The 24209-nt window shown below is 39.6% G+C and overlaps 2 protein-coding genes across 2 annotated transcripts in view; one reads left to right on the plus strand and one right to left on the minus strand.

The window, feature by feature from the left end:
- rap1b (RAP1B, member of RAS oncogene family) overlaps positions 1-24209 on the minus strand; it is a 441802-nt gene that overhangs the window by 312251 nt on the left and 105342 nt on the right. The window lies entirely within an intron of this gene.
- Positions 395-2208, plus strand: si:ch211-266a5.12 (uncharacterized protein LOC557488 homolog). The gene is made up of 6 exons (XM_060903662.1): positions 395-789; positions 931-993; positions 1101-1235; positions 1397-1456; positions 1563-1637; positions 1851-2208. Exons 1-6 carry the CDS (start codon positions 577-579, stop codon positions 1944-1946), a joined length of 642 nt encoding a protein of 213 aa, XP_060759645.1. The 5' UTR covers positions 395-576; the 3' UTR covers positions 1947-2208.

A 24209-nucleotide genomic window follows, 5' to 3' on the forward strand; every position in this document is an offset into this window, starting at 1 on the left:
GACTAATTGGAATTGTGTTTGTTCTCTCTCTGAGATTCATGTACCATGGGTGGCATTTTGGTGTCTAAGAGGTTAAGCTATAGGCCATCGACAATTAGATTTGTCAGAGGATCCCAACTCCAGTGATCAAATTCTAACCTAATGTAATTTGTTACTCATATCTACAGTGTAATATTTCTTTTTAGCACCTATTTACCTAGCATGTTCTTGTTCTAAAATTAGAATCTAGGACATCCTCCCAACACATGACCGCAATACGCACCCACTCTGTGGTAACTTTTATGTTCGCACAAATAAAAAAGATCTGCAATATTTTAGTATTATCTACTATTGCACCTCTTGGATAGAAACAATCCTCTCTTATGATCGATCATGTTACAACCTGTATCCTGGTTGCAAACTTTTTTTTTCCTTAAAGTTGCTCAATGACTATTATGGAGCTCTCAACAGGAAGAGAAAGCACGGCAAAGGTCAAAAAGAAGAAAACAGGAGGAACACCTGATGTCATCAGGAGGACCTACAGAGGCATAAAAAGACAGGTGAAGAAAGGAGAAAGTATTCTTCTGGTTCATCGACATGAAGCAACTATCTTTTCATCAATCTCTGAGTAGTACAGTCAGTCAGGTTGTGGGCATGGCCAGCGTACAGTATGCAGTTCTGCTCCTGACTTTAGCTATGGCAGTGCAAGAGTGTAATGGGACACCAGAGAGAATCAGGTGCACTTCAAAACCACCATGTTTTGAGCTAGTGATCATCGAGAGAATAGCCCAGCGTGTCAGCAAGGATGTGGTGAGTAATCTATCAATACTAGAAGGACAGTGTCCAGTCTGCATAGTTTAGTTGTTGTTGTTGTTGTTGTTGTTGTTTTTATAACAGTTTAATTGTGATGAAATATTCTAAACACTTCATTTACATATTATAATTCTCCAGCCAGGTGCAGACAGAGACAGCATTTTATTAAAGAGCAAAACTTTTGATAAAATTCGTAAAAAGGTAAGTCATCATCATGCCTCAAAACCTTTTAGCTCGACACCACTATGGTTACTCCATACACCGGGCAGAAACAATAAACACTGAATATCTCATTCTTCCTTCAACAGAAGAACCTCCATGGTTGTGTCCTAGCAAAAATCATTGAATTCTATGAGAATGTCCTGTTCAGTGACCAATATATCCATAACGACCAACTCGATCTGATCTCCACCTTGGAAAGAGTGAGGAATTGCACTTCTAAAGTAAGAACTACTAACAATACCATCATATTGTATTGGATCATTGGTTTGTTGATGCTGACTAAGTTCACCATATGAATCATGAAAGTAACTCTACTGTTTGGATCAAAAGCTGCTGTAATGAGATGCTTAAATTTAGATTGAAATGTGCTCTTTTGTTATAGCTTCAGGGGAGGATATGCAAGAGGTTGTATCAAAAGGCGAAAAAGCAAGCTGACTTAAAGGTAGAAGAAGTAGTCTCAATAAATTAATAAGATTTATTATTCTCAACAGGCAATGTACAGGTTTGGAAATGAATGAACTAATTAATCATTGTATCATGTGATCTAGATTGCCGAAGGGGATATGAGTGCAAAGGAGGTGGCCATCTTTCAGCTACAAAAGCTTAATCACGCCAGTGAAAGAGTAGGTATCACAGTAGTCTTAGGTGATTCGTGAGCTGTCATTATTATGAAGATGCCTTACCTTTTACTATCGTTTCTATACTGCTCCTACTATAGATTATTCACTCAAGTTACCTCCCCACCCCCCATCTCTCGCGCACACACAACCACACACCAGTTACCACTCTCTCGTTCTCTCTCTCTCTCTCTCTCTCTCTCTCTCTCTCTCTTTTAGTTAAATGACACAACAATCCTAGAGACAGCCATGGATGAACTGAAATCTCTTCATCACTACATCCCTGGGCGTGGCTTCCGAAAAACAAATGGCTGAAGAACATTCCAGTAGACGCCATACCCAGACATGCGAGCTTGTGATTGATACAATGCTCAGACAGGTCCGAAAATCTATCCTGAAGATGAGTAGTTGAATACTGTTATACATTTTATAGAGAATTTCTATACTGGAAAGTATACTTTTAATATATATGATGCAAAGTTGTGCAAAGTTCTACGAAAGAGCAGTATACGAAATAAATATATATATATATTTTTACATGCCTTAATGTAATTCCTCTCTGCTTAGGTACAATGCTTTTCACCCATTTTTGTATGCTTTTCAATAAAATCTTTTATAGAATTGTTTCACATGTGACTTCTTTGGGAGAAAAAAATAATACAAAGCCAGGAGATGGCACTTAAGACGATGACAACATCACCACAGTCTTTAAAGTTTATTCTAAAAGTAGCTCATGTTAAGCATGGAAAAGTAAAACAAAAGTAAATCTGTGTGAGGAACAGCTATATGAGGAAGTAATGGTTGACTGATCAAAGTGAACATCAGCACTGCGAACATCAAAGTGAACCTCAACCATGTCATGATGGTGGAGGTACAAACTGATGGTATCAGTTTATATTATTGAGCCAACTCATGAGAGAACACAAAGCCTGCATTCTGAATAATATAATCAGAATATTGTTCTGCTCTGCGAAAACAGTCCGTTCATGCGTACGTGATCTAGTTCAATATTGGCTGACTGGAGGAAGGCACATGCCATCTCCATAACAAATGCAGTGCTCGAAATGAGGTCAAACTCTTAGCACAGATAATCTTTTGTCTCTTTCATGTCCCATAGGGGGCGCTACACACTGGTTTTGAGGACAGCAATTTGCAGGTGTTTCAGGTTAATCAGACCAAAGAATATTGTCATGTCATGAAGTGAATGTTGAGGAAATTTTAATTAGTCACTATTTGGTAATGTGAATTTTAAATAATTATTATTCTCCCTTTGTGGGCAGTACAACTGCGAGGCCTCATGCATTCAGGCTCAAATAAAAATGGGCAGAAACCTTTTCCCAAAATGTTTCAGAAACTGTAGGCAATTAAACTAGCAGACATTAAAATAACAATACCAACTGATTTCACCTTCTCCAGCTTCAGGTGCACTTTGTAAAAGTATGGCTTTTGAAGCACGTCCATTCAACAGGAAGTCCTGTTTCTCAAGAAACTTTGCAAACTATTCTGAATTATTACGATCCTACACACTGGTTAGTGAAGTGCACTGCATTGAACGCACATGACTGTGTTCGTATACATATTCCATCATTTCATACTAACTGATAAGTGAAATTAATTTAAATTTCCACTGGTAAGTCTGCATAAGGCTTCTTTTTTTTTGGTTTGTCTGCTGTGAGATAAGTGAGAAACCCCCATCTCCTGTCACTTCTGGTAAGCAGACAGCTGATGAGGCTTACGATAAGCAGTGCATGCTGCAGACCACAGACCCAACCCTTTTCAAAGCTACTGCACAAAGACCAAATGAAACAGCAAGTGACCACGAGTGCCATTGCAAAGTCTCTGCATTCTAATAATGACATGACAATATTCTTAATAAATAAGTAAAGAAAAATCAGCTCTTGAAATGAAAATACTCCGTCTGTGTGGAAACAGAGATCTCATCTCATCTCATTATCTCTAGCCGCTTTATCCTGTTCTACAGGGTCGCAGGCAGTCAATAAATACTGTATATATATTTTTTTTTTTCATATTTAACAATTATACATAGCTTAGATGCATTTCATTACATTCATGACAATGGGAGAATAATGTCATACTTCTCTTAGAAAAAGTCCTCCGTTTCATTTTGTTCTCATACCTAAAAAAAGCCCTTACACAACTGCATGCATGTGTGCATAGACTCAGCAGTTTCGTTTTCACTCAAATCCTCTCCTGCACTTAAAATGCAGTCATGAAGAGTTGACTCTGAAGACCCGATAGACTTTCACCTCTAGTTTATCTCCAGTGCCAACTAAGGATAGGAGGTGTAAGTTAGGAACCCTTGCTGAGCTTAACCTAATCTTGTAACACTTATCTACATTCTTACCACAGATGACCTTTGAAACAGAAGAGAAATTGCTCAGTTCATAACCAGCCAGAGTTTCGGGACTGATTCTGAAAGATGCACAAGATGCAATAACATGTGGGTTCAAATCTTGATTGCTGTTGGCCTCGTAACCTTATTTTGCATCTAAACAATGTACCACTTAGGGCGGCACAGTGGTGTAGTGGTTAGCACTGTTGCCTCACAACAAGAAGGTTCTGGGATTGAACCCAGTGGATGACGCAGGCCTTTCTGTGTGGACTTTGCACATTCTCTCCGCGTCTGCATGGGTTTCCTCCAGGTGATCTGGTTTCCCCCACAGTCCAAAGACATGCAATTAGGTTAATTGGCTACTATAAATTGCCCATCAGTGTGAATGGTTGAGAGGAGAAAACCTCTATAATAATAATAATAATAATGAAGAAGAAGGAGCCTAGCCAAGAAGCCTACATGTACACTCAAGCAAAGCACACGGTGAAACTGAATCTCTGCATTTAACCCATCTGAAGCAGTGAACACAACAAAGTGAGCAATGAGTGCACACACATACCCAGAGCAGTGAGCAGCTATGCTATAGTGCCCAGGGAGCAGTTGAGGGTTAAGTGCCTTGCACAAGGGCACTTCAGCCCAAGGCCACTCTGTGTTAAATTAGGTGGGGTTTACATTAGACCGTATCAGCGGATCATCAGATTAACGTTTTTAAAACGATTAGCGTGCAAACAGCAACACCAACACACGATTCGCATGCACACAGCAACACCAATACACGGATACGCTCGGCTCCGCAGGCATCCTGCGCTCCAAATCACTCCGCCCTGAACAGCGAGTGCCCTCTGGAGGGTGCGCACTCCGGCCCTGCGCAGCTCACAGAGCGCGTGAGTATAGCGCACGAGCAGTGATTCGGGACTGAGACGCTGTGTGTGTGATCCCAGCGCATATCACTTACCACTTGCAAGTGGAAGGATGGCAAGCCTAAAGACAATCATAACTACACAATGGGCAGTATTTGCATCAGTATTTGCAGTATTTTCATACTTTTATACTCTTTAATGAAAGGTGATACAAGGCGGAAGTCCGCGCTGTTTTTCAGCAGTCGCGTCACATGACCAACGCCAGCGAATCAGGAAGGTGGATGTCACAGTGACGTTGTCCAATGACGACGCCAGCTAGAGCTCAGCACAGCATATACGCGTATTCTCAATGTTTACACAGCACCAGACCAGACACGATCTGGATTGAATACATGGACCCTGGCGGATTCCCGTTTCCCGGTGTTTCCAGGCGTTTTAATGTAAACGGACAGTGCGTCCGCGAAGAAAATGAGACAGATACGGTCTAATGTAAACTTGGCCTTAACTGCATGTCTTTGGACTGTGGGGGAAACCGGAGCACCCAGAAAAAACCTATGCAGACATGGGGAGAACATGCAAACTTCACACAGAAAGGCCCCTGTCAGCCACTGGGCTCAAACCCAGAATCTTCTGGCTGTGAGGTGACCTGTGCTAACCACTATACCATCGTGCCACTCTGTAGAAATCCAGTAGAAGGCAACAGGAAGCCACTACTGTAATTCTTCCCGAAAAACTTTGATGGCTGAAGCCGTCAGAGCGGACCTTCCATCAGGCAGAACACTGAAGAAGATGTTTTATAATCAAACACTTGCCCAGATTCAGTATCAGCACAGTACTGCACTGTAGCTGGACTATTATATTCAACACCATTGTATTTACTTTTCCTTAGTTTTATGCACTTATTACAGTATATGTGCTTTGTATCACAGCACGACCAAATTCTCAATTCTGAATGGTCAAAAGATGATTAATTTTCTACAAAAGGAGCTCTGAAACAGTGTCTGCTGCAAGGCAAAGCACATGTTTATATTAATGCACTTATTCTAATACAGTAGTGCTTGAAAGTTTGTGAACGCTTTAGAATTTTCTATATTTCTGCATAAATATGACCTAAAACATCATCAGATTTTCACACAAGTCCTAAAAGTAGATAAAGAGAACCCAGTTAAACAAATGAGATAAAAATATTATACTTGGTCAGTTATTTCTTGAGGAAAATGATCCAATATTACATATCTGTGAGTGGCAAAAGTATGTGAACCGTTGCTTTCAGTATCTGGTGTGACCCCCTTGTGCAGCAATAACTGCAACTAAACGTTTCCGGTAACTGTTGATCAGTCCTGCACACCGGCTTGGAGGAATTTTAGCCCATTCCTCCATACAGAACAGCTTCAACTCTGGGATGTTGGTGAGTTTCCTCATATGAACTGCTCGCTTCAGGTCCTTCCACAACATTTCGATTGGATTAAGGTCAGGACTTTGACTTGGCCATTCCAAAACATTAACTTTATTCTTCTTTAACCATTCTTTGGTAGAACAACTTGTGTGCTTAGGGTCATTGTCTTACTACATGACCCACCTTCTCTTGAGATTCAGTTCATGGACAGATGTCCTGACATTTTCCTTTAGAATTTGCTGGTATAATTCAGAATTCATTGTTCCATCGATGATGGCAAGCCATCCTGGCTCAGATGCAGCAAAACAGGCCCAAACCATGATACTCCCACCACCATATTTCACATATGGGATAAGGTTTTTATGCTGGAATGCAGTGTTTTCCTTTCTCCAAACATAATGCTTTTCATTTAAACCAAAAAGTTCTATTTTGGTCTCATCTGTCCACAAAACATTTCTCCAATAGCCTTCTGGCTTGTCCATGTGATCTTTAGCAAACTGCAGACAAGCAACAATGTTCTTTTTGGAGAGCGGTGGCTTTCTCCTTGCAGCCCTGCTATGCACACCATTATTGTTCAGTGTTTTCCTGATGGTGGACTCATGAACATTAACATTAGCCAACGAGAGTGAGGCCTTCAGTTGCTTAGAAGTTACCCCGGGGTCCTTTGTGACCACACCGACTATTACACGCCTTGCTCTTGGAGTGATCTTTGTTGGTCGACCACTCCTGGGGAGGGTAACAATGGTCTTGAATTTCCTCCATTTGTACACAATCTGTCTGACTGTGGATTGGTGGAGTCCAAACTCTTTAGAGATGGTTTTGTTACCTTTTCCAGTCTGATGAGCATCAACAACACTTTTTCTAAGGTCCTCAGAAATCTCCTTTGTTCTTGCCATGATACACTTCCACAAGCATGTGTTGTGAAGATCAGACTTTGATAGATCCCTGTTCTTTAAATAAAACAGGGTGCCCACTCACACCTGATTGTCATCCCATTGATTGAAAGCACCTGACTCTAATTTCACCTTCAAATTAACTGCTAATCCTAGAGGTTCACATACTTTTGCCACTCACAGATATGTAATATTGGATCATTTTCCTCAATAAATAAATGACCAAGTATAATATTTTTGTCTCATTTGTTTAACTGGGTTCTCTTTATCTACTTTTAGTACTTGTGTAAAAATCTGATGTTGTTTTAGGTCATATTTATGCAGAAATATAGAAAATTCTAAAGGGTTCACAAACTTTCAAGCACCACTGTATATAACCAGCTCTACAGTACTAACAAATGCGGGGCTTTTTAATGTTTTCTGACACGGGAGACTTCTCAGGATGGAGGGCCTTTTAGTTTCATGGTAACACAAGAAGCTGCAATTTCTATCCTAACAGAAAAATGAAAGCTATTGTTTATAACTTAAGGGATAACTGGAACATAACTTGTTTTGCAGACACTCTACGGCATTAACATTACTATAAATATAAAGACTTATAGATTATAATATACAAGTCAATGTTTATTAGAATCTCTGATCATCATCTTCAAAACAAGAACCCTACAGAGCTCAAAGAAAACAACACAAGTGTAATATAAGGGACAAGGCAGACTCTGGATGGACTTGTGTGTGCAGCTCAACAAAGTCAAAACATTGTCTTGTGCAAAAAAGGTGTGTAGGAGTTCAAACGATTCATATTGTGGAGCTGTGATAAAGCACAAGCCAGATGGCTGATAGTGAAACATAAGAGATAAGGATCAGAAACCGATATTTCCCATATTATAGATCGCTATCTACAAACCAGAATGCAAACAGGAATATGTGAAGTTCCTGAAGTGATTAGACATCTTGTTTTCATAGAGAGCAGAGCAATTTAGAGCAAATTTCAAGAGTACTATCAGCCTCAACAATACTTGAATTATTGTCTTGCCGTATTGCCATATAAATACATTTCAATGATGTTACTGCAGATTTTAGGTTGTTAACAAGCCATTTAACACCAGGTTCAACAGAAACATATATTTTCTGGTAGAATAGAAAATAGCGCTCTCCTGCAAGATGCTACACCAGTTCAGGAAGTTATACCTGAATTCTAGCTTACCACATGGTCACTTCCTGTTTTTAGATTATATAAGTCTTCATGATTGTTATACGCTTTTGTCAGGCTTGTCAAATGTGTTTGGACCCCTGCATTGCCTCCTGTTTACTCTCTGTTTTAAATATATATCTCTGTTCGTTCCTTGCTTTCATTATGAATTTCACCTTGAACTGTGCTTTGGTTCAATTAATAAACATGCCAGTAAACGCTTTGGCTCAGTGATCCTGGGCCTAGTGCGGCTGCATTCTGACTTCTGTGCTCTATTTTTGTAAATCATGGCATATGCGAAAAAATAAAGGCATAAGATTGTGACACAAACAGTAACAAATGCAAAAAGTAGTTGGTTTTGCATGAACACATTTTCAAGAGGTGCAGCTGTTATAATGTGATACAGTTTTATTTGATGCAAATAATTCAAGCCAGTATTTTATAATGTGGAGTCTCATTTGTTCTCCTGTCAGTGGGTTTCTTCTTCTCTGGTTTCCTCACCCCACAAAAACATTTAGGTGAGTGAAACGGCTACTTTAAATTGCCCCAGGTGTGAATGTGTGTATGAATCAGGGCTTTACAGTGGTGCTTGAAAGTTTGTGAACCCTTTAGAATTTTCTATATTTCTGCATAAATATGACCTAAAACATCATCAGATTTTCACACAAGTCCTAAAAGTAGATAAAGAGAACCCAGTTAAACAAATGAGACAAAAATATTATACTTGGTCATTTATTTATTGAGGAAAATGATCCAATATTACATATCTGTGAGTGGCAAAAGTATGTGAACCTTTGCTTTCAGTATCTGGTGTGACCCCCTTGTGCAGCAATAACTGCAACTAAACGTTTCCGGTAACTGTTGATCAGTCCTGCACACCGGCTTGGAGGAATTTTAGCCCATTCCTCCGTACAGAACAGCTTCAACTCTGGGATGTTGGTGGGTTTCCTCACATGAACTGCTCGCTTCAGGTCCTTCCACATCATTTCCATTGGATTAAGGTCAGGACTTTGACTTGGCCATTCCAAAACATTCACTTTATTCTTCTTTAACCATTCTTTGGTAGAACGACTTGTGTGCTTAGGGTCGTTGCCTTGCTGCATCACCCACCTTCTCTTGAGCTTCAGTTCATGGACAGATGTCCTGACATTTTCCTTTCAAATTTGCTGGTATAATTCAGAATTCATTGTTCCATCAATGATGGCAAGCTGTCCTGGCCCAGATGCAGTAAAACAGGCCCAAACCATAATACTACCACCACCATGTTTCACAGATGGGATAAGGTGGTTCTGCTGGAATGCAGTGTTTTCCTTTCTCCAAACATAACGCTTATCATTTAAACCAAAAAGTTCTATTTTCGTCTCATCTGTCCACAAAACATTTTTCCAACAGCCTTCTGGCTTGTCCATGTGATCTTTTGCAAACTGCAGATGAGCAGCAATGTTCTTTTTGGAGAGCAGCGGCTTTCTCCTTGCAACTGCCATGCACACCATTGTTGTTCAGTGTTCTCCTGATGGTGGACTCATGAACATTAACATTAGCCAATGTGAGAGAGGTCTTCAGTTGCTTAGAAGTTACCCTGGGGTCCTTTGTGACCTTGCCAACTATTACACGCCTTGCTCTTGGAGTGATCTTTGTTGGTCGACCACTCCTGGGGAGGGTAACAATGGTCTTGAATTTCCTCCATTTGTACACAATCTGTCTGCCTGTGGATTGGTGGAGTCCAAACTCTTTAGAGATGGTTTTGTAACCTTTTCCAGCCTGAGGAGCATCAACAACGCTTTTTCTGAGGTTCTCAGAAATCTCCTTTGTTTGTGCCATGATACACTTCCACAAACATGTGTTGTGAAGATCAGACTTTGACAGATCCCTGTTCTTTAAATAAAACAGGGTGCCCACTCACTCCTGATTGTCATCTCACTGATTGAAAACACCTGACTCTAATTTCACCTTCAAATTAACTGCTAATCCTAGAGGTTCACATACTTTTGCCACTCACTGATATGTAATATTGGATCATTTTCCTCAATAAATAAATGACCAGGTATAATATTTTTGTCTCATTTGTTTAACTGGGTTCTCTTTATCTACTTATAGGACTTATATGAAAATCTGATGATGTTTTAGGTCATATTTATGCAGAAACATAGAAAATTCTAAAGGGTTCACAAACTTTCAAGCACCACTGTACATTAGCACCCACCCACCCGCCAAATGCGGGTAAAATTCGGCTTTGGCAGGTAATGACTTTAGTCCCATTAGCCACTTTGGCGGGTGGTTTATTCTGTGGTATGACAATACATTTTAATTGTAGTTTTCTCTGAAGGCATCTGATATAATAAACGCATTGCAATGTAATATTACGTGCCTACAACTCCCATGAGCACCTGCATAAACATTCTGACAACATGTTAGAATTGTTTAGAATGTTCGTTAATGGCTCAGATAAAATCAGTGATGCAGTTAATGAACGAAGCGACAAAGTTGCTGACGACTGACAAGCGCACCATGTGGCGGCACATAGCTGGAGTTTCAAACCCTGCTGCTCAGGGAAAAAGGGGCAGAGATGAGCAGGGCTGGAGCAGCATTTTAAAATCACCGAGGTCCGTGATGCGCAAAGTGCACGCCGAAAATTTTTTTTGACATATTTAAATGCGGGGGTGAATTACATGCCACACAAGAGATCTATTCCTGAAATTACTTTTAATGGTGTTTGAACTGAATATCATCAATTTTGAAAAAAAAATCATGTGGCAAGAGTAAGAATAATTTAAGCTTGTTTAATGGTTTGATCTGGCCCAAGCAATGAGGACAAAAGATACCCTAACCATGTAGCCTATAACAATCTGGCATCCGTTACACCTACACACAAAAAATTCTGGGGAAAAAATCAGTACACACAACCATGTTTTAGGCAAAGTTATCCAAGGCAAACATAAGTTGAAACTTTCCACTCTATTGCTTTGGCTTATCGAATGATTTATTTTTAAAATCACAAACAAGGCAGGCTACAACTGCGCTGCTTTGAAAATGTAAATTGAACAGCTTGATGAAAGTGTGCTGATGGTTACCATCGAAACCCCGTGTCTCCTGCACTGCGTTCCTCCCCCGAGTCGCGCGCTCATTCACTTTTGTGTTCTTGGTCTCAGAGCCACGCACATGAAAGAGACACAGAAGACAGAATCAGCGTTTAACATAATTAACAATGCACTTTTTATGGAGACGTTTTAATGTTATTCTTTATTTTTTTATCCAGTTGAATATTTAGCATACAAATGTATTTTCAGCTCTTAAAAATGACCGAGGTCCGGACCACGGGGGCCTCAGAGCTGGCTGAGGCCATGGAAATGAACAAGATGCTAATAGGAAGATAAGACAGTTGAATGACAAATGGAAGTTCGGACAAGATTGGCTAGTTCATAGCAAAACCAAAAATACCCTGTACTGCGAAGACTGTAGAAAGTATGGCAAAGACAGGCACCAGCAATTTTAAACTCGAAGCTATAAAGGCCCACGAAAAGTCAAATGCACACATCGGTACTATAACATCAAAACCGGTGAAGACGGCTGGTCACTACAGGACAGCATTGCTTTCAGTCCCTGGCTGTAATGAAGTTGGCTGAGCTGGAGAGGATGGAGCTGCTGTTTAGAAACGTTCACGCGATTGGAAAGAAGTTGATCCCACCCCAGCTATCAACTTATGGCCTGCTGGAAGCCTCAGGTCACGAAGACCCTTCTCATGGACCATTCAGACTCATCTGATGATGAATGTAATGAGGACATTTATGCCGCTTTTCCACTACCAACGTGGCTGAGTTGGGCTGAGCCGTGCCGTGCTGAGTTGGGCTGAGTCGAGCTGAGCGGGGCTGTTGGAGTTGCATTTCGACTACAACCGCGCTGAACCGTGCTGGCTGGAAGTGGGTAGACACATTGGGTGGAGTTAGAGAAAGTGGGTGGACGTCAGGTGATGTCGTTAGGCGGCGCAAACAGTGACATCAGTGATCTTTTAAGCGGTAGTCTCACAACCCGGAGAGTAAACAATAAACATGGAGGACATGGAGTCATTAGTGTTGCTGGTCTTGGTGCTGTGGCTTGTTGTCACCGACAACGCCAACAGATACTGGCAAGAGCGTATAGATGAGGCGAGGCGCATAAGGCTTCAATAATTCTCGTAATTCATAATTCTTCTTCTTCTGGGTTTACGGTGTTTACAGATCCCAGCGTGCTCACGGGGCGTGTGTGAGCATGTGAGGACACTCCTCCTCACCAATCAGTGCACAGGGGAGTGTCTCCTCACGCCCCTAGCCTCACTCGGCTTGGTTTGGCTCGCTTCTAAGAACAGCGAGCTGAGTCGTGCTGTTCTTAGATAGTCGAAACGCGAGCCGTGTCGGGCTGAAGTGAGCTGAAGCGAGCTGAAGTGAGCTGAAAAAGGGTAGTGGAAAAGGGCCATTAATGTCTCTCTCTACACATGTTCTCACACACACACACACACACACACACACACACACACACACACAATTAATAGACAATACATAATATACATAATACTTAATAATATACATAATACTTAATAATACACATAATACTTGCATATCAAAACATCAAATGTTTTTCAGTGATAAATGTTTTGAATTGGACTTTTAATATTAGAATCAGTTCAGTTGTACTGAATGTTATTTTTCATATTATACGATATTTCATATTGTAAGGGGCTTGAATTTGAGTTCAATAAACAGAATACTCTGTTTATATTTTTGTCTGAATTGGTTGCATGTTTTCATATAGGGTGCTACCTTAACAGCACTGAATACTTGAGTGCTACTGTAGAGATACATTATACGCTGCCATTCATAATTAAATCTAGGTCTTCCAAACTTTAATGTATCATGGTGAAGAAAAAACTGCGATTTCCTGGCAACAAAATTGTGGCTAGTGAAAAGGCTGAATGGCTAGTGACTCGGGAAAACCACTAGCCACAGTGGCCGGTGAGCAAAAAAGTTAACGTAAAGCCCTGGTATGAATGTGTGTGCATGATGCCCTGAGATGGACTGGTGGCCCCGACAGGGTGTATTCACACTTTACGCCGAGTGTTCCTGGGACAGGGATCCTCCTCAACCAAGGCCAGGAAAAATTGGTTATCGAAAATAAACAAACAAACGAATAACTGTCTGGTTGACATTAACAACACACATCATCTGTCTTTTCTTGTAAATTTTATGTTGAAAATTTTAGTGACAGTAGCCGTGTTTCCATTAGCCTGCTTAATACACAATTTGAAATAGCAAACTAAAAATGAGTAATAGAAACTTAAAAAAATATATATTCCAAACATTTTTACACTCGCATAAGGTGGTTTTTCAGACGATTCGATAAAACGGTATTTCACAAAATTGAAATGGAAACACATTTTTCGCATTTAAGTCACACACGACACGAAGAGCGAATGGAAACGCTTCCTTTATGTAAAAGAGTGCTCTGTAAGAGCTATTGTGAGAGGAGAAACTCCAGCTTTAATCGCATAACATCACTCAACGGAAACAGAACACTCGTATTTCGTCAAAAATGTTTAAAATATCGCTTATACTGTGCACAAAACTGCAATGGAAACCCAGCTAGTGTCAAAAATTCAGGACAAATTATATCAAATAAATCTACAATTGACAAAAAAACAGGCAAAAGGTCAAAGATATGAATACAAGGAAATACCACTCCACTGGCAGACCTGAATGTAACACCACGTCAGTTTAGGCTTTGTTTCTGACCAGTGCAAAAAGGGAAAAAACCAGCCTGCTCCTAATCAAATTATCAACACGCTGACTTTATATCATGGAAATTACGCCTAAAAGATAGAGCCTTAAATGTGTCAGTGGGCTTCACAATGGATTTTTTGGGTCAGGGTCTGTTCTTCCCCTGATCTGATTTGTGAAACTACTCAAAACGCTGCTTCAGGGTTGATTCAACTCAGTTTCTTTTCTTCCATCTGATTCCCCTAAGCACCATGATTTTATTCAAAGTCATTGCTATAATATATTTAAAAATAAATAAATAAATAAATAAATAAAACAGATTTGGACTTTAGGATTGGTCTAGGTTTTAGGTTTTAGATTATCATTCCTGAAATAAAAACGTGTTTGGGTTTGAGCTAATTCACTAAATATCACGCTAACATTCGTACATTAACATGCACATGTTTTGTGGGGCTTAAACAAAGACAAGGTAAAAATATTAAGACAAAAGTCTGGATAATACTTTATAACAGTGTTCCTTCCGTCTCCTGAAATGCCATCTGTGACTAAATATAGTATAATATCATCATAAACTCCAACCTTGCATTTGCATATGGAAAAGAGTAAAGGCTACAGGGTTTCCACATGCTGACATCTCAGAACGACTCACTTCCTGTGCATTCTCTGTTGCAGTGCACAATGAGTCGTTACAAGAATGCGGGGGCATGCCAAAACAATAATCATACTACAGACTTACACTAAAGAGGTTCTTTAATCAACTAACCCTGACTCTGTGACGACTAAATTAAACTAAACTAAATTACAGTGTCAGGGCTTTATGATTAAACAAAATCAGAAGTTATACAAAGTAAAAAGATAAAATATTAAGATATTTTATAAGAATAAATGATTCACCTTTAACACTCTTTTAGCTGAGGTGTTAAATGCACAATGCACACGAGTAAAATGCACTTTGCAATATACTGAAATCATTATATTTCTCATATCCTGGATTATAACTGACCTTTCTATACTTCTGTATTTGTGATGTTGCTCTGTTCTTGATGACTCAGGTGCTCCATATACCACCCACTGCTAAGCAAAATAGCTCTCTCTCTCTCTCTCTCTCTCTCTCTCTGTCATGCAAAATGTTATTGTAGTGTCTGCACATCATGAAATCATTTAAATGAAAAATGTAAAATACAAATTCCTTGTCTTGCTCTCTGTCTTTCACACTCTTTCCATTTCACTTTCTCTCACTCCACTTCTCCTTTTTGGTCTTGCGCTGTCTGCTTTTCTCCCACTCTTTCTCTCTACTTCTGTCTTTCTTGCTCTCCATCAACATGTCACGGCAAACATTCTGCCATTGAATAACAGTATGGAAAGCTAAATTCCTCTCGATACTAAAGAGAGCAAATATTAAAGTCAAGCAACTTCACTTGTATTCGGTTGATTATTAGTGGTTGCGGTTATTCTGAGAAGTCTTTGGGAAGGTGCATTTGCATTTTTGGTTGCATGCGTTCAGAGAAGCGAAGAGAGTCAGACATCTGCCAGCTAATCAGATTTTAAAGCCAACTCTTTTCAGGTCCATGAAACAAGAGTATATAACATGGAAATGTTAAACTTGCAACTCTAAGGACCTGCAAATGGTTATGGAAACATTTTGGTCTGAAGTAAAAAAAAAAAAGAAAAAAAAAGAAAAAATAAATGTGCATGTTGGAGGAAACCAGCAAGTCCGTTTCAAGGATGCAGATAAATATTAGTACGTTGCCAATTTGGACTAAGACATAAAAAAAAACAAGGAGTACAAAAAGAAATCCAATTTTTAAAACTTATTTAAAAAACAACGTCAAGATATCAAATGAAACCTCTGGATGATTTATACTATCAGGAATAAAACACGCTGAAGCATGCCGTTATAGGAAAATAATCAACAACGAAGAGGCGTGAGATGGGGTGGCACGGTGGTGCAGTGGTTAGCACTGTCACTTCACAGCAAGAAGGTTCTGGGTTTGAGCCCAGTGGCTGGCAGGGGTCTTTCTGTGTGGAGTTTGTATGTTGTCTGCATGGGTTTCTTCCAGGTTCTCCAGTTTCCCCCACAGTCCAAAGACATGCAGTTAGGTTAACTGGCGACTCTAAAATTGTCCATAGGTGTGAATGGTTGTTTCCTAAGCCTGAAAACGGGTGGGTTGTGGCAGGAAGGGCATCCGACGTAAAACTATGCTCCAGTTAATATGACACGTGGCTCAATAGGGTCCACATGGCAGCGACCCCACACACATAAGTGGGACAAGCTGAAAGGAGTGAGTGAGGGGTGGTGTGAGACGATCCGTCATTAATTTGAAGATTATTTTCCAATAACAGCACATCCTGAAGTGTTTTATTCCTCTTACAGTACATGACAGCAATATGTCAATAATTTGTTTCATTTAGTTAGGTTTAATGTTGTGGAATGTCTGTGAAACAAGTTCCTCTCACCACTTACTTTATATCAAATATAATCACTTGTTCCCTCATCAGACTTTTTTGTCTCTCGTGAATGTAATAAAATACAAATGCAGCTTTTTAACTTTTTTTTTTTAAAGAGTTTTGTCTTTGCCCTAGAGCAGCAAAGAAAACTATGTCGCCAGGTTGGACTTAAGCATGCTGTGCCTTTATTTAGCACTTCTAACACTTATAAATGCCTCTCATAAGCACTCAGAAAAGCCATAAATCAGTGATCTAGTATTATATTACAATACTGACAGGAAAAGCGAGAGATGGCTCAATCGTTTTTGATTTGGTATTAAGTTTGTCTCAGGATTTTTCTCTGAAATGTATTTTGTTGTCCACAGCCAATCATAAATTTACCAATTTATGGCCTTTTTTTAAAAAAAAAAAAAACATGCTCAGAGAAATATGATTATGCTAATGAGGGTTGTAAGAGTCATAGTTGTCCAAGATTTTAAGAAACGATTACATTCATATAGAAACTCAGAAAATAGCATTGATTGACTGACTAAATGTGAGTATTTACATATAATACAAGATGTGTTGTGTCTACGGGTTTTGCATGAGGTTTTTTATTTTTTTTATTTTTTTTAGCACAGACGAAACACTGACAGCTGAGTGAGATCCACCAGCAAGCGCCACCATTTCTGCTGTACATGAAGGTAACGTCTGCCATCCAATGGTCCATTTCTGTTTGTGTTGAGAAACATTTTATTGTCATAGTCACAGCTGCTCTTCACTGTGCAAAAAAATCTTATAAACCTGAAAGCAGTTTGTCCTCTGAATTCTGACTAACTTTAATTCAGCTTGTATGCCTTATGAGCACAATAGGTAGACTGTATACATCACTAAAATATACAAATAGTGTTTATGTATGAAATATACTGAGGCTTATATAGATTAACTCATTAACTAGATTAGGTTGGTAGATAATTACTTATATATAACATCTATGTTTGCAATTTTCATTCTGTTTACTTTTCATTATACTGTAATTAAGAAATATTAGATGACTTACCAATACCTGTTGCACGTAACTTGCTTCCTTGCTTCAACCTGAACACAAATGGAATTAATAAATTAATTTATTCACTGTTAAATCAATAAATTCAGGATTTACTCTGGAAGATGCAAATTCACTTCCTGAAATTACCCATGGTCATTGTGTAAAGAGTACATATATTTTTGTTTATTGTGTAAATACTGTGGGCGGCACGGTGGTGTAGTAGTTAGTACTATTGACTCACAGCAAGAAGGTTCTCGGTTCGAGCCCAGTGGCCGACGGGGGCCTTTCTGTGTGGAGCTTGCATGTTCTTCCCGTGTCTGTGTGGGCTTCCTCCAGGTGCTCCGGTTTCCCCCACAGTCCAAAGGCATGCAGGTTAGGCTAATTGGTGGCTCTAAATTGACCGTAGGTGCAAATGTGAGTGTGAATGGTTGTTTGTCTCTATGTATCAGCCCTGCGATGACCTGGCAACTTGTCCAGGGTGTACCTCGCCTCTCGCCCATAGTCAGCTGGGATAGGCTCCAGCTTGCCTGCGACCCTGTAGAACAGGATAAGCGGCTACAGGATAAGCGGCCCACTTGTCCAGGGTGTACCGCGCCTCTCATCCATAGTCAGCTGGGATAGGCTCCAGCTTGCCTGCGACCCTGTAAAACAGGATACCCTAAGCGGCTACAGGATAAGCGGCCCACTTGTCCAGGGTGTACCCCTGCCTCTCACCCATAGTCAGCTGGGATAGGCTCCAGCTTGCCTGCGACCCTGTAGAACAGGATAAGCAGCTACAGAATAAGCGGCCCACTTATCCAGGGTGTACCGCGCCTCTCGTCCATAGTCAGCTGGGATAGGCTCCAGCTTGCCTGCAACCCTGTAAAACAGGATACCCTAAGCGGCTACAGGATAAGCGGCCCACTTGTCCAGGGTGTACCCCGCCTCTCGCCCATAGTCAGCTGGGATAGGCTTCAGCTTGCCTGCGACCCTGTAGAACAGGATAAGCAGCTACAGGATAAGAGGCTACAGGATATATACTGTAATACTATATTGCACAAGGGGTGGCAGGGTGGTGTAGTAGTTAGCCATTCGCCTCACAGTAAGAAGGTCCTGGGTTTGACAGTAAGAAGTAAGGGCCTTCTTACTCACAGTAAGAAAGCCCAGTGGCTGACGAGGGCCTTTCTGTGTGGAGTTTGCATGTTCTCCCCGTGTCTGCATGTATTTCCTCCGGGTGCTCTGGTTTCCCCCACAGTCCAAAAACATGCAGGTTAGGTTAATTGGTGGCTCCAAATTAACTGTAGGTGTGAATGGTTGCCTGTGTCTATGTGTCGGCCCTGCGATGATCTGGCGACTTGTCCAGGGTGTACCCCGCCTCTTGCCCATAGTCAGCTGGGATAGGCTCCAGCTTGCCTGAGACCCTGTAGAACAGGATAAGCGGCTACAGATAATGGATGGATGGATGGATATTGCACAAGTAAAAGAGGAAGTTTACCTCTCTATCCCTTGTAAACTATAGCAAAATTATTTTCATGTAATATTTTCCATGTGACATTTTCCTTGAAACTGAGTGAAGGAGCATACTGTGGAAATGATAAATTAAAACCAAACATCTGCATGGTATTGAGTTGTAACTGTAAGCAATGTGAAGACCACCCTCTAGTGGGCAAAGAGAATCCATCATCCCCCCCCCCCCCCCCCCCCAAAAAAAAAAAAAAAAATCACCACCACCCACACACCTACCCACACATCTTTGTTCTATCTTTATGGAGACACTCATCGACATTATGCATTCCCTAACCCCTTATCCTAACCATCACAACTAACCCCAAACCTTACCTTAACCCTAACTTAAACCTAATTCTAACCTGAACCCTCAAAGTCTTAACCCTCAAACAGCCCTTTAAAGACATGAGAGTGGGGACGAGCCAAAATGTCCTCACTTCCCAAAAATGTCTTAACTCTGTTGATAAAAAACAAAAAAACAAAAACCTATTTCGGTCCTCAATATGTAGCAAGTGTACACACACACACACCAACGTATCTTGAATAGAAAATACTGCAAAAGAGAATATTAATATTAGAAGGTTTTTGTTTTTCAAATTTTGAGACCCATGGTCTCAATGACTCAAACAGAAACACTGTAAAAATGCTGGGGTTTTTTGTTTGTTTGTTTGTTTGTTTTGGGGGGCAGCTGTTTATATGAGCACATCTTACATGTGATTAGATGAAGTGTGCTAAATATCTTTCAAGCCAGCTCAGACATAGAGATCATCCATGCACTTAGAGTTTTATACTGACACCTAGTGGCTCAAGATTGGTAGAGTGTCTATATTCAGTAAAATTCAATTCAGTTCCATTTTTATTCATATGAACATTTATATGGAGGTCGCAAAACAGCTTTAGTGATGTCCAGAGCCCTGTACTACGAACGGAGGTTAACCTACCCAGAAGTAACCCAGGGTTCCCCCGCTAAACCGGGGTTGACAAAACCTGGTTATCTTGTTTGGGGTTAAACGGTACTACGACGCCAGTTATGAAGTTGATTTGTTGAACCTGGTTTAACCTAATCAGGGTTAATGCGCGTTCACGTTAAAGGGGAGGTTATCAGCGCAAATCCCCACTGTTCACAATGGCACGGTCGCCGTACTTCACGGAGGAAGAATGCGCTGTCATAATGCAAAGCTACGAGGAGTTCAAAACAACATTAAGAGCAAAATCTAACACAGCGGCTGCCAATAAGGAGCGGCAAGCATGTTGGCAACGAATTGCCGATCGGGTAAATGCATAAGTACATTATCCCTTCTACATGTTCCAGAACAGAAGTATAGGATGAGAGAAAGCTTCATGATCAATCACAAGTCACAGAAAATGGTCCTTCGACGTGGCCCCAGTCATATATAGCTTGTTTAATGTCCGAAAAATCCTGAATAAAATTTGGTATGGTAAATTCAAGGAGTAGCCTACTTAAGCTGATATGTGCACAGAGTCACATGAATTAGGATGACTGACTGTTCAGTCCCTTTGACTAAGTTGGTGTCGGTCCTGTGAACATTTCAGAGGCAACAGCAGTGCCAAACGCACCTGGCAACAGGTGAAAATGAAATATAAAAACATCATTCATAATGGTGTGTGTGTGTGTCGTTCTTTTTCTGTACTGTGTTTCAGATGAAAAAGCTTTTGCCCAAGGACAAGAAGTAGGCTAAACAGCATTTGCCTTTTATTTATTCAAGTTTTATCTGTTTGCCTAATAGTTCAAATTGTTTTGTATGTAGTTTATAATGTAGTTGTGTGATATTAATGATAATATTGTGGGAAAACTACTTTGCACGGACGTTCATTTAATTTATTCTATCGTCATTTTGTTTGTTCTATTTTTGTGTATTTTATTTATTTATCTGTTTGTCTAGTTGTATCTATTTTTCTAATAATATATTTTTTGCATTAATTGTTTTTTCCTATTAAAATAATCTTGTGTTCTTGTTATAACTTTATCTATTTATCTGACTGTTTAGTTGTATCTATTTTTGTTACAATTTCAATATTTTTAATATAAGTTTTTTCTATTAAAATGTTCGTGTTATATTTATTGTAGTTGTATCTATTTTATATCTCAGACTTAAATATTTTTGTAAAACAAGTGTTTTTCTATAAAATATTCTTGCGTTCTTGATAACTATGTTCTTGAGTGGGTTCTTTTTTTTTTTACAGAAAAGCTGTTCTGCATGGACATTCATTGAAGCCCTCATTGTTTTTTAATGGTTATTTATGAGCGTTTAGGGGTTACAATAATGTAAGTCTAGGTTGCTTTATATAAAAGGTATGTCCAGAAATATTGTCACTGTCTAAGCAGAGGGATCTGGCTTCTTTAGACGCTGTCTTCTTAAAACTGAATAAATATTTAAAAAGAGCCAAATGAACCAGTCTTTTGAACGGCTCTTTTCAAAGAACGGATCACAAAGATGCGGATCCCATCAAAGAGCCATAAATCCCATCTCTAATCTGCGCTCCGATATCGCACGGGTCATCCAGGTACGCTGGCATTGTCTCTAGAGGAAATGTCGGTGGAGAGGTGGTGTTTAAAAAGGGTGTGGTTAATCGGAAACCTCGGGTTAACCAAGAACATAACCTGAGACGAGCAGGTTTGGGATGCAGCGTAAGTTGCCATGGCAGCATACCTCGGTTTGAACATAGCCAACTTTCGTAGTATGGGTTAATCGGGAAGTTACGCTGCACGTGATCAAGTTACTCTCAAAGTTACCCTGGTAAGCCAGAAAACCCGCTTCGTAGTACAGGGCCCAGATGTAGATTTAGGTTAGTCATGAGTAAGCCAGAGGCAAAAGTGGCAAGGAAAAACACCTTGAGAAGAGCCAGAGTCAAAAGAGAACCCATCCCTCATTGTTGGTACCACATCTATCCATATGGATTTCCTCCAAGATCTCCAGTTTTCCTCCATCTGACAAAACAGATGTGAACAAGTGTGATGCTTTTTAATGAACTGGTGTCCTGTCATGGTTTAATTCCTGTCTTATGACCAGTTCTAGTTCTGACCAAGATAAAGCTGAAGGTTATTCAATGAAAGCTGTGGAGACATACATAGTGTGTTTCAATGCCAGTTAAAAAGAGGCAGGAAAAGCCATAAAAGGTAAAAGAGTTTCAAATGTCGTCTTAAGTTTTATGAAACAGGAAGGTCCTCAGGACAAAGGGTTTTGCGCCATGGTTTCTCTGTAACATGACGAGCTGCATTTTTCACCTTAATAACTTCAAAACAGAGAGACTGGGGCTGCTATAGCATTGTGATATCTGAAGCTAACTTCTTTCACAAACATTCTACAACAAATGGATTAAAAATGTGCCATTCTTTAATAAATATTTTTAGCACTGGTAGAATGTTGTGGTACGAGAGGGATAAAACACTTCAGGATGTGGTGTTATAGGTGACCAAACCCGTTGTTGATTATTTTCCTATAGCAGCACTTCCCATTGTGTTCTATTCCTTATACATACACTGCAAAAAATGGCCTTTCAAAAATAAGAAATAAAAGATTAAAACAAAGCATATTTGCTTGAATCAGGTGAAAAAAATCTGCCAATGGAACTAGTCAAATTTGACTTGGTAAGATTTCTTAAAGTAAGATGAAAAATCTAACCTGTTTTTAGATTAAATAATTCCAAAGTAAGATTGGGGAACTTATTATGCGAGATCTGATTAACTCAAAATAATCAAAATAGCTCTTATAACAAGATCGTACTTCTTACATTTAGCCATTCAAGTCATTTTTATTTATTTCATTTTAAGGGTATTTCACTTAAATTCATGACAAAGTCTTAGCAGTAAAAACTGAATTTAAGATAAATATACTAATATTAGGATTGTTAAATTCTACAACTAAGCATTGCTAGCTTAAAAGATTCTCCTTTTGTGACCTGTAATTAGTAAAATACTCTAGATATGAGACCAGAGACTATCTTGAATCAAGTTGACGACACGTGTAGCATTGCAACAAGTTTATTTTTTTTCCCATTTCAACATTCAAACATTAAAACATCTCTTAAGATTCCACTTCCCCAGGACCTCAGGCACCAAAAAAAAAAAATAATAATAAAAAGTCTACGCATTTTGACTTACAGTGCTTACACAATGCCAAAGCAACAGTGCAGTGTACGAGGGGTTTACAAGATCAGGCACAAAAAAAAAAAGTCTACGCATTTTGACTTACAGTGCTTACACAACGCCAAAGCAACAGTGCATTTTGGGGGTACTAACTATTCATGTGTATGAGGGATTTACAAGATCAGGCACAAAAAAACAAGCAAACAAACAAACAAAAAAAAACCCACTGAACTTAACTCGCAGCATTCCAAAAAGACCTCACTAAAATGCCCTCCACTCACTCATAGCCTTTTTGAAGGCACTTGTCTGGTCTAGAGTCTGTACAGCATCTAGAAGGAGCTCACTCTGAATGACTGAGAAAACAGTCGCAGTAAACTTAGGATATGTAAGGTGGAGTTGAATTGTAATGAAAGATTCAAAGATTTCAGTAAAGTTCATTTATTCCCAAAACAAGCATACTTTGTTTTTTTTCTTGAAACAAGATGAACCGCATTTGACAAATGTCCAAAATGTACTTACTTGTTTTAAAAAAAAACTTGTTTTATTTTCAAAGGTGCTCCAAATAAGACTTTTTCAAGACATTTTGTCTATACAAGATTTTCAAGATGGACTGTCTAAAAACTAGCCTTTCTAGCTAAATGAGGTTTTGCTTGTTGGGCAATTATGTCTTATAATAAGGGTGGCTAGATGTTTTGACTTGAAAATAGACAATTAAACTTCCTAAGATTTTTATTTTTTGCAGTGTACTCCACAACTCAGTATTTAGCTAATAATCCACATCACTTAGAACACTAACACTGTGTCCCAAAAAAGTTTGGCTTTGAGATCTTGAGTGTTTTCAATAACCAGGCTTGTACTTTAAAGAGACTAAACTTTTGTTCCAACACATAAGGATTCGGATTTACATAAGTCCGAGTCCTTATGTGTTGGAACAAAGGTTTAGTCTCTATAATGTCATTTACCAACACAGATGAGTCTATACGCGAGGTTTATACTTTATTGATGTCACCAGAGATTATGAGACATTACATAAAGCGAAAGTGGCAGCCAATGAGAATACAAGCCATTTTCT

The sequence above is a fragment of the Neoarius graeffei genome, chromosome 21 (assembly GCF_027579695.1).
Source record: "Neoarius graeffei isolate fNeoGra1 chromosome 21, fNeoGra1.pri, whole genome shotgun sequence".
Lineage (NCBI taxonomy): Eukaryota > Metazoa > Chordata > Actinopteri > Siluriformes > Ariidae > Neoarius > Neoarius graeffei.